This window comes from Apus apus, chromosome 2, assembly GCF_020740795.1.
Source record: "Apus apus isolate bApuApu2 chromosome 2, bApuApu2.pri.cur, whole genome shotgun sequence".
In the NCBI taxonomy this organism is placed as follows: Eukaryota; Metazoa; Chordata; class Aves; order Apodiformes; family Apodidae; genus Apus; species Apus apus.
In genome coordinates, this window is record NC_067283.1 from 115,745,481 (window position 1) to 115,757,819 (window position 12,339).

General features: G+C 34.7%; 1 protein-coding gene across 3 annotated transcripts in view; it reads right to left on the reverse strand.

Annotated features, from left to right (window-relative positions):
* The window catches only part of RB1CC1 (RB1 inducible coiled-coil 1), a 75,725-nt gene that overhangs the window by 41,294 nt on the left and 22,092 nt on the right, over nucleotides 1-12,339 (reverse strand). For 2 of the 3 annotated variants that reach the window (XM_051612691.1, XM_051612690.1), the window contains exons 6-8: nucleotides 5,722-5,924; nucleotides 4,200-4,635; nucleotides 101-271 (exon numbers count right to left, since the gene is read on the reverse strand). In XM_051612691.1, the coding sequence (XP_051468651.1) occupies nucleotides 101-271; nucleotides 4,200-4,635; nucleotides 5,722-5,924 (810 nt within the window). Of the gene's footprint in view, nucleotides 1-100; nucleotides 272-4,199; nucleotides 4,636-5,721; nucleotides 5,925-10,536; nucleotides 10,592-12,339 lie in introns of all 3 variants that reach the window. The other variant, XM_051612692.1, reaches the window with a different exon arrangement.

A 12,339-nucleotide genomic window follows, 5' to 3' on the forward strand; every position in this document is an offset into this window, starting at 1 on the left:
ATTAGCTTAAAACACACAATCGTTTCTTTGTAATCTTTAAGAGCATATATGTATCAAAAATCTACCATCTTTCAATGTTACACACAGAAATGTGTATTACCTGAGCAAGTTCTTTTTGTTCATTCACAAGTCTGCTGCAGCTTGCTATCATCTGGTCCAATGCATAGAGCCTATCCTCAAGGCCTTTAATAGCCTTCATGTTCTGATTATCTAGTTTGGCAATAGTTTGTCGACACTCTGCCAGAAAGGGTTGGATGATCCTTGGATCAAGCTAAAACAGGAAAAAAAAAGTCAAAACAAAAAAACACAAGAAAAGAAATAATAAAGTGTTTATTAGCAGTTGATATACTGAAAGGTGACATGAGCTAGCTACATGAGGTTTTATAATCCTTTTTTTTTTTTAAATCTAATGTTATCTGTTTCAGAATCTTGAGTTAATGAGTCTGTGGATTTGATATCACAGTATGAATTTCTCTGAAGCATTCCAACCAGACCATCATACAAATCAGGATACTTACAAGGGAAAGTGACACCTGTTGAGGAGAGAAGGATGGGGTGGGGGAAAGGCAGTTTAAAGCTAATGGACACAGTTTCCACTGGAACTGGGTTCATGGAGCTACAGCCAAAATAAGTGACGAATGTGACTCCGTGGAAAGTGCTGCAGGGAGGGTGCTGGGAAAAAGCTGCAAGACCCAACAGCCTTTTCCCACTAAATAAATTATTTAATTGATACCTTAAGACAGGCAGATCAGGTCTAAGTACCTGGAAAATTAACTACAAGTAATACATTTGCAATAGTTTCTGCTATTTTCTTTCCTAATAACACATTTAAAAAAAATCATTTCACCATATTCTTTCATAGGCCATTATTAAGGAAAAAGTGTTTGAAACATTAAGAGGCTACTAAAATCCAGACATTAAGGGTAACTCTTTTTCACATTTCACTGTAAAAGCAGTGAAATAATTCAGTCTTTAATTCCTTAGTTCTAACAACAAGATAGGTAAGCAACAGATTATCGACGACAGAGTTTATTCTAAACCTGGAATAAATTAGTTAGGAAAATAATTTAAGAGTCATCAGGTGTTAGCAGAATATGAACAAATTTATCCAAAATGGTTATGGCATGTCACCTATTATACAAGAATCTAGTGGAAATGGTACCACCCTGTGAGGTCATACTAGCCACTACAATGCACTTATCAACATGCAGGGTTAATACCACTCACATTACAGAGCACACAAATTAACTCTCAAAGAAGCCACTTATATAAATCAATATTGGCATAGAGAAAAGCACTATTTCCTCCTCAATCTATTATTTAACTGTATAAAAGCTTTCACGGACTGCACGTTCTCATTCTGGAAACATCCTTCAGGGCGGTAGGTAAAGGACCTTGGAGAGGAAAAGCATTACAAATTAAGGAGCAACTATAGAAAATAGGTTCTTTCATTCTCTTCAAACAAAAATAAAACAACAAAACCAAACAAGAAGATAAGTGAGAAGTACTAAAAGCTGTTAATTAGCCCAGAACTTTTCAGAATAAACATTGTTAATATTAGCGTGACAAAATATATTCAAGTCTTCTGAAAATTACAAAGGTGAAAACTACAAGGGTGGATTTTTAGCATGTTATGAATCATATTACAAATCTTAGTCCATCTTCAAGAACCAGTACAGGATCATCTTCATTGCCATCCTATTCAGGATTACTTCACTGCAGCATCCCAAACAGTTTCTTGACAGTCAAAATACTAAATAACCATATGGTTCTACCTTTTTACCTTCATAAACTAATTATGTTTTATCTCTTCTTCTTAAAAAAAACCAACCAAAAACAAACCCAAAAAAACCGAAAAAAGATACTTCCCTCTCATTCCACCCTGCAGTTTATTTCCTCCATCCAGTCTTTTTATCTCATGTTTGGATTAATTGTATCTGTAGCACTCAGCTCTAATTTCACTGGTAGATATATTGCTATTCTCATCTTACAAGGCCAGAAAATGAAGAGACTTTTATTTAAGTGGCTGCAACAGCACTTAACAGAAACATCTGATTAGCTCCTACGTACACACTGCTTTTGCTGCAGCCTGGGTTTCTGCAATTAGGAGCGTCACTTTGTAGAACCACCTAACGGCTAGAAGAACTCAATACCCAGCAGTGCTCTGTGCAACACACCAGTTCTGCCAAAACTACCAGTATCAAATGTAAAGCTCATACTCAGATGCCTTCTGTTTTCATGAAAAACTTACCTGAATTCAGAGCTTCAAATAAGAATTGCAATCGCAAACCATTAGTATGGTTCGTATTTTTAAGAAAAGAAAATGGGGAAAATATAGGGAAAAATAATTAAAAATTGCCACTTGATTCTACCTTGCTATGTTGAAGTGTCATCTTAAGTAAATAGTAGAAAAACAACTGCATTGCAAGATATTTATTTGCTATTTTCCTTTTCAGCTACAGGTCAATTCTGTCTTGAAACTACTCCTAAATCAACGGTAGTCAGAGACGCAATCCTGTGTCTGCGGCACTAATGAAAAAGGGTAAATTAAAGTTTTCCTAAGGAAAACTAGGTCCTATCACTGTACTTCAAAGCTTTGGGGGTTTTTTCTGGACCAAAATAGATCAAGATTAATCACAGTTCTTCTGGTAGTGGCCAAAATAGTCTGACTACAACATTTTCCCTGTCAATCCCACTTATGTCAAGAAAACAAAAAGAAACTTCATTTTTGCAGGAGCAATCATGTTTTTCCTCTACAAAAATCTGCTTAAGTTACAGAAAAAATTACAATAGTTGAAACAAAGGATTTCTGACTAGTCTTGGATAAGGCAAGGAGAGAAAAGCAGACAACTACAGGACAGCCTCTCTAAAACATTTAAGGTAAGGCTGATAAGACTAAAACCTGATCAAAAAAAGGTACAAACAGTATTTAACTAGCATGATTATTTTATAATTTTTTGCATCTTTAGTATCACTACAACTTAATTGGAAGCAACTGTTTAACATCTGTCTCAACTTTGAGACATTACATTTGTGCTCTGTTAGTATTATATATGCAATGAATTTATTCACCACAAGCCAACTAATGGGTTCTGTTACTCTTATTTTAAACTAACAGAAAGCACTTTGCAGCACCTGAACAAACAGGACAGATTGTCTCAAACTTCAGCAACTCAGAAGTCTCACACACAAAACGGAACCTTGTTTTTGCTAATAAAAAAAAAACTTCAAGTCCAGTTTCACGTAGCTTTTTTTGTACTACTAAAATTCAGACTGCTCAAAATCTTGAGAAGCCCTTAATATTAAGCCCAGTTCTCCAACTACTTTGAAGACAGAACTGAAAAATCCATGTACAGAACTGACTGCGTCATTATGTTCCCTACAACATATGGTGTTTAGACGTAACTGAGACTAAAGTTTTACAGTCCTACCTTAAAGATAAAATGAAGTGTCAAAGACAATAGATAGTTTTCTTTGTTCAAGGCATATTGACTTGTAATAAAATCACACATATGCAAACAAGGCTAGACAACTAAGAAATATAAACTACGGTGAGTTTAAACAAAGACAAATCTCTAGGCAAAACGTTTTTAAAAGGTTATAAAGCTTACTGGTTAAAATAATCACTTGGAAAGTAAAAAAGTGAGAAATGTTGTATTCTACCAGCAGCAGAAATACCAACTGATACAGACTCCTCTGAGCACATGTGTGTCAGTTAATAGATATATAAAGAACATAAATTTATCACAATTAACCATGTGAATTTGTGCTATATTTTAACAAAGGCATCACTATTTTCAACACAAAGAACATTAACTTTTTTCCAGGAAAAATCTGCTTTGACTATAAACATCATTTCTATGAAAAAGGCAAAGAAAGAGTAGAAGTCAAGTCATGCTTATATGCTACAAGAAGCTATTGGCTTTCAAACAGCAATGGCTATTTGAGAAAAGGAAGCATTCATTGTGAAATTATACATATTCCTAAAGGTCAAATTCTTGGCACCCAAATACCCTTAAAACACTTCCCACTTCTACACAGCTCTCCCCCCAGCCTCTGCTTTAGTCTCCATTCAGAAACTTATCTGAGAAACAACAAGTTACAAAAAGTTGAGTCACTTTAAAAGCACCAGCATGTGGAAAATAAAACAGCAGCATTCAATGCAATATAATTTGAGTTTTAAAAGATGATTAACTTACCCTGCTCATAGAATCAAAACATTTTCTGACCAGTGATTCAACATCATTAGGTCTATCTTGAACATTTATCCAGTCTAACAAAGACACATTGAAGGAAGGCTGATCATCATCTTTCAATTCTACTGACGTTTCACTGTCCTGGACAGTAGCATTTTGACCAGATTCCTTATCATCCTTTACATTTTCAGGATCTGTGCCTTCCAAAGCTGAATGTTCAACTGACTTGCAAAATGAGGCTAACATGGATTTACTGTTCGCTTTAGATATATCAGAATGAAGCACCAATTCAGCAGATTTCCCATCCTCAGTTTCTTCACTTTCAGCCCCTCCATGCTCAGCTGAAGAATCCAATTTTCCTAAACACTCTCTGTAACTATGTCTCGTTAGGCACTCCAGCAGTGGTATCTTGGCCATAATAGAAACAGCAGAACCCAAGCTTTTTTTAGAAGGATGGAGAGAAAAAAAATAAAAATAAATCAGTATCTAGAAGGCTATGTGACATAAAAACCTAAGATAAAAACCACCTGTAATACAAAGTACTATTTATTTTAGAACTGAAGCAGATTTCAAAATTGATTTGGTAACTACCCTTCCAAAATAACTGTGTTTAGTATCAACAGCATTGGATGACAGCTAAAGAAGTTATAATTTTTGCTCTCTTCCACTACTGAATATGAAATCTTCTAATCTTCCAAGTAAACTTATAAACATAAGGCAATGAAAAAAAGCACAGGTTGAAAAACTGGGATATGCCATTTTTAAAAAACAAAACAAACAAGCAAAAAACAAATCACAATTGGGACTTATGTTTCCAATCTGCATGGATATCAATGCTTATTAGCAAGGACTGAGTGTCCTCTGGCCAATCACTGTTGCAGAGTTTGAATAGTTTCTATATATTTAGTAAAACCTCTGAAGTTCAACTTGTTGGGTTTTTTTTTAAAGTGAAAACATATTTATGCTTTATTTCTTTAAGTATACAACATGCACTTGCATTCTGTTAAGCGGAGCACTCATAGAAAATCCATAATACCATAATGATCAGAAAGGTGTCAAAGAGTTTCCCTAAAGTAACATCCAGAGTTTGAAGGATGCAAGTGTACATACACACACTCATGGGCCAGGTCAAAGGTACACATACACCCACAGTGTGTTATACCTTTGTCCTTTCAACAAAGATAATCATTCCTACTATCTACTCAAGTGTATTAAAAAGCAATTAATTCAAAAGTGCGAATATGTATTTTAAAATATTAATTCATGTCTGAATTTATTATCCAGCTATTTCCAGTGCACATTAGGAAGGACTCCAGCTCTTAAACAGCTGTTCATTAATGAGCATATCTTCCACATAATTCAATACAATTCTGTGTGCTGATAAACACAAGAAAAAAAATGTGAGTTAAGAAAAATGAATACCAAAGAAGAGGAAGAATGTTCTCTGTGACATGTAATCAAACAGATAGAAGTTTAAAACACAGTAACTTTGAAGACTGAGGCTGAAGATTAATGCCAAACCTACTGTGTAAGTTTCAACTTGATATCATCTATGGACTGCAAATAGCTTGAGTATACATTTTCAAACTTGAAAAGCAGCTTTTGATAAGAGTATGTACAATCTTCCAAGTTGGCCATTATGGCAGCCCAGCCTTGATGCTGAAGATGTTCATCATGTACAAGACCTTCACAAAAGGAGCAAAGTTTCTTCGCAACTTCATACATTTCCTAAAAAGAAAAAAAAAAATCCAACAAAAAGCATAAATCACTTCAGGTTATTTTTTTAAAATATAGTTACCACAGTAAAGTGAGACATATAGAAAATATTAAAAGTGTAAAATTTAGATAGTTAAAAAGTTGTACACCTTAAAACTGCAACAAAAAAATAATGAAACTTTCTTTATTCTTAACTAAAAAAATGTATTAGACATTAAATTGAACAATTATTGAAGATTTACTGAGAAATATCTTCAAAAGAGTCAGGTGAAAGTTTCAGCTCCAAAAAACCTGTATAAAATTAATTAAATGCTGCTAATATAAAATATTCAGTGCACAAACAGATGAAGAATAATGCTTGTACTAAAACCAACAGAAGGACTTGGCAAAGTCCATGAAGGAGAAAACTGTTGATTAGTCAAGCAGAAACTCAGAGCAGGATCAATCAGCTGAAGTGCAGGTGCATCAAATGGAAGAAAAGATGCATAAGAAAAAAATCAAGGCAAATAATTAATTGAAGACTTGCATTGATTAATAAATCAGATGTAATATGATCAGAAGCAGCGCAGTGTCCACAAACCTCTAAAACATACCCTGAAACTTGGTATATGCAAACCAACATGGAAGCTTTTCTGTTAAGAGAACTGGATGACACATTTTACTGTCTTAAGAAGGCGAGAATTTAATTACCACCCAACTTAGCAGAGTTAAAACGGAGACCTATGTACAGCAAGTATGATAACTAACTAGAAGTGCACAAACAGCAAGGCCAATTGTACTAAATTCACGAGTTTTACCTACTAGTAGAAGATAAACTATTTTAAGTTTAGCAATTTTAAAAAAAAACTACTGTCCCTCTCAAAGTGCCTACTACACAAATACCAAAATGAGAAAGTAAACCCAAAGTCATACAATAAATCCTTCAGCTTAATATTTTATCAATAACATACTACATAAAACGATTCTCCCAAGGATACTTGTATTGTTGGGTTTTAATATCTACCTACTCTCCAAGCAAGAAAATTTTACTAATTTTTGCAGAAAACCATGCATGGAGAAACAAGTTGTACAAATATAGTGAGAAAGCACTGTTAAAAAACATGCACATCAGTATATTTCAGAATGCATTTGCTGCTGAACACACAGTTAGCAGCACATACGCATACACAAAAACAATTGAGCCCAAAACCACGTATCTTCCCAAAATAAGCCACAAAACTGCATAATATTTTATCAAAACATTTCAGAATTTATACTGACAAAACCTGAAAGTTATGAACATCCCACTGTTTTTAGAAGTCCAAGCCTTGTCTCAAACAGCATAATGAAATTCCACTATCCTTCAAATCATTTGTATCTAAGCTATCAGCAGATGAACAATGAACATGCAAACATACTTATACATGCAACTCCAGTTTCTATCACTTCACAGTAAAGATGCTATTTTCTTGTTTTTCAAACTTTGTTCATTTTCTGTGCATATGAGAGTAAGGAATTCTGGTTTGAAAAGAATTGCTATTTTATTTGCTGCATAAGCTCTCACTTCCTAAGTAGAAATCAACTGATAGCTCAACAGGGACAGCATCTATATAGTGCTGAAATCTGCAAGTCACTTTCTTCAGGCTCTCTGCAGTTTGTCTATACAATTTAAATTCACACAAGCTGCCTAAGGCAATACTGACAACTTAATTTTTTTCTATTGTTTGCTTAAATTCACTTTGTATACAAGTTACTCAAATCAAATTCCATAATGTATAAAAAAGAAATACTGCTTCTCAATTATCATATTAACAACCAAAAGAACAGGCTGTTTTACCCTAAGGTATACTAAAAAAAACACCCAAGATATGAAGCTGAAAAGGTAACTGAATGTCTTCACTGTGTTCTAATGTACGTCCTGGGAATGTACACAAGCATTTTACTTTCAACTCACAAACACTATTCTCTTCCCAAAGTCAACCTTCCTCCAAACTACTGACAATAATTCTGTGAGACCTTGGAGACTAAAGCAATATAAATCATCTACAAGATCAAAACTGATCATTAAGTCTTTTTATACCATTCCTTCAAGTGAATATCACAGTTTACTGGGAAAAGTAAAGACTGAACTTCTCCCACCTTCAAGCAGAAATATTTCTTTAGAAGCCCTGGGTAGAGGCCTTTGTTACTTCTGTTTTCCTTTGGACAAACTCACTGAGCACGGCAAAGCTCAACTGTGTAATAAGGAAACATATCCACTAGGCTTGATATGACCAGGCTTTCAGCCAAGAGACATACTCTTAATCAGTGGCCAGTGTTGGCTCTTTTAGTTAGATCTATTTATTGTGTTCACAATGGAAGTAAAAAGTTGCAAGTTAGTGTTGTCCTGTGAAGCTTTATCATATGTCATTGCTGATGGTTTTGTCAATTTAAGATTTCAGTTTTAACAAGGTTGCTTCCTCTATAAAACACTTTCAAATATGAAGCAGAGGTCACAAGTTACCAAATTTTTGTAGAAAACAAAAAATCATTACAATTGAGATTGCTTGTTAAACTACTACAGCAGTGACACTCTTTATCAGCTAGTATCTGTATCTAGCCTGTGGCTATTTACACAAATTTAACCAAACCAGAACCACAAATCCCAGCAGTCTGACTCCCAGAAAAGTGAGAGTAAATAATAGTATTTGATATAATCATCTCAGAGGTCCTTTCTAACCACGATGGTTCTATGATTCTATTTCCTAGAGTGGCAAATCAATATTTCTTTATATTTTAGAAACAATGTAACAGAAAGGCAATTCTAATAAGCATCAGGATCTACCGTATAACAGCCAATTGCCCAAAGGAACAGTTACATATAAACAGAAACACTCCAATGCCATCTAAGTATATAACCAGATGAGTTAGATGAGCTGCAGCTGCTTGCTGTATACCCAGGAGACAAGGACATTAAAACAAAAAATCACATTAAGAAAGCAATCAAATATGATACTGAGAAACAATATACTTTCTGAACTATTAAGAGCTCAAACTGAATTAATATTGAGCTAAAAATTAATTAGTCTGGAAACATAGCTAAGTTTCTTTCAAATAACTTGTTTTTGAAGTTACTTGTAAGCTAATACACTACAAATCAAATTGTACAACTAAACAGAGATATGTCTGTTTCAGGGCACATATGTAAGATATTACAACAGCATTCCACATTATCCTACCAAACATTTTCACGTTTTAACTCAAGTGCTGAAGAAATTCTCTCTGGGTGGTGGGGGGCAAGCAGTAGAATTCTGTCTGCATGGATGAATCCAAACAGAACTAGTCTGTAAGAACTCACTACTGCTTTTGATGCTGGTTCCTCAGGCAATATAATGAAATAAGCTTGTTACATTAAAACAGTAAAGAATACGACTCTGAACTCAGGAGGACCAAGTAGGTAGTTCTAATACAGTTCAAACCACATGGAGTTATTATTTTTCCACCTATTGCTTTGGTCTTAGACTGTATTAAGCAGATACAAGTGTAGGGAACCAGCACATTACATTAAACCATTACTTTATCTTTTTAATGCTGCATGAATGGATCAAGAAAAACATAGTTTCAGTCAATCCTAAAACCCTGCTTTCAAAATGTGAGTATGTGCAGCAAGAAAATCAAGTGTTGAAGATTTTTGCTTCCTTTGGAGTATCTATATAGTTTAAAAGTGGTTAAGAAATTAAAAACTATAGCTATCATCTTCCTTATCATTCCATCACTACTGAAGTACAGCTTCAAGTGATTTGGCTTGTTCTTCCTACCATGTCCACAGACAAGATTTCTGGGGAGATTTCCTCAGGCTACTTTAAAGGGATCTAGATTGATCTACTTCACATAACTGATATGTCAGTATGCAGAAAAAGAGTTAAGCAGCTCACTGATAAATGAACAAGGTCTAAAAACCAAATTATGTCAGACATGTAAATACAGGCCTGCAATCCAGCATATGTTTTAACACTTCTCAGTTAAGTTGCCAGCGCCAGCACAGAAAATAAAGCCTGCTGTTTAACAACAGACTTGCTTTCGTCTTTTCACAGATCCACTCAAGGGTAACTGCCAGAAACCTAATGGTTCCCAGAGCACAAAAATTAACTTCAGTTGCCTTGTAGAGCTACATGCATCTTACTCAGCTATACCAGTAGACCTAGAACACTGACAAACTGCACCACACCACTGAAACATGGACCTCAAGAAGTACCACTACCAATACAAGACTAGAAAATGCAGGCTAATCTCAACCTACTGTTATTTTGAAGAGTAAATAAGGCCATCTTCACTGGCTATTTTTTCAAGACATTCTCAAGCCCACCAGAAGGATTCTTATCTTTGGCTGAGTTGTTTAACAAAATGTTTACTTGAATTATTTCCTTTGATCACTGTAACTGAAATTTAGGTGATTCTTCTTATTATAATTACTTCTGCTTAGCATATTTCAACAAAAATCAGTAGATGCAGCAAAGTCTGCTTTATATAAAACAGAAAGTAACTGGTAAAGTGTTTCCTATCAATTTCAAGACTTCATCTTTGCATCCTACTGGTGTAATTGTGTTCATCTGAATGAAAAAAATCCAGGGAAGGTCTGTTTTTCTTAAGTGGTCTTCAGACTTACCTCTAAAGAACAAAAGTTCTCAGGAAATGAAGGGTTCTTTCCACTCTCTACAACCCTGTGGTAAAAGGAAACAAGTCATCAAAGTCCTCTATTGCCATGTGTCTGAAATCCTGTAAAAGGACTCCTTAAAGGTTTCACCCTAAAAATCAGCCGCAGGCCAACAAAAGATCCTTGAATGTGAAATTACACTCACCCATATGCTATAACAGCAGATAAACACAACCATTATCTTGCTTACCAAAATTAGTAACCAAGACCATTATCTCTAATTCATGCACCTCCAACTAAAACATCAGTAAAACTATTAGGTTAACCACTTTAAAGATTTCAGCTTTTAAATCCTGTAATTGGAATATTTAACTTTACTGTGAGGGAGTGTGTTATTTCATAGTAATTCCTTTCCTTTCATTAAACAACTGATTATCCCATTCTCCTTTAACATTGGTCATTTTGGGTGACTGTGTCGTCCACAGATTTCACAACTTCCTACATGTTCTGAAAGTACTTATTTCATCAGTCTAATATAGAACAAACTATTTGGTAAGTTACAGTTTCATTACTTTTTTTTCAGTACGGTTTTCTACAGCTCTTGACTCTGATATTAAAAGCAGGCTAGAAAAAGTCACGAATTTACCACCAAAAGAAATACTGAGAAGCTGACATAAACCACCACAGCCAGTGAATAAAAACAGGGTATAGGTAAGTGATAACTTCTACTACCTTGATTCCAAGCCACCCAAGTCTTTTTCTCCTAGTGAATTTTCCAAGAAATTCATCTAATAATTCTAGTTACCAAGGCAAATGAAACCAAATATTGTACCTTTTAGTACACCTCAGGATGAAATAAAACCTACTCTATTTTAACCACACCCAGCTTTATTACTTTAAAAGATTATGAGATTGATAGTTGATCCGTGACAAACAAGTCCAGACTTCTGTGGAGGAGCCAGAAGTGTGTCTGGCTATTAGACTAGTAATTAAGTCAAAATGAATGAAAAGCACTCATTTAGCTACAAAACTGTTACAAACATTATGACACATTGATGAACATTCAAATTTTGAAGTAATTCTTTTTCCAGAGGATCTCAAAACAGCTTTATAGTAGAAGTGAAAGAGTATTTCTCTAAATAGTAGATATGCAGCTTTCAGGAAGCATTGACTACGCTTCCAGGCTTAAGTATTACAAAGCGTTTGGAACTAAACCAAGAGTGATCTAGGTAATACGACTATAGCCATGGTTTTAGGCAACAAAATTAAATGACAACACAGTTTCTCATCCTCGTTCCCATTTCTCAAAGAAAAACTGATGAGAATTGACAGGTTGATGATGACAGTAAGAGTGTCACATGAAGTGTGACACATACCAGCTGACAAAACATTAAAGCTTCCAATATCCTTCTTCTGGGACAAATACCACAGGAACTTCAGTTAGAACACTAAAAAAAAATATTCAATAATTCTTTTCTAAAGGCTAAGCTACTAGAAATTATTTAAGCAGTAGTATTATGAGACCACAAGATTAGACAAGATTCACACAACATGATTTATTGCACAACATTCTGCGTAGAGAACAGCTTATCTTCTCATAACCTGGTGTGTATGTAATTTTTGCAAGCACACTGTGCACCTCATTGTCCACATATTGCAGCTCAAGGCCAAAACTCCTGAATAGGAAGACAGGTGGGAAACTAGGCTAGCTGTAAAACGTTAAGCTGTAACCCTTTAGGCACAGACATCTCAAAGATAAGTTTTTAGTCAAAAGAAAACCAGGACACTGGGAAATCAAATGAAAATAGGCTTATA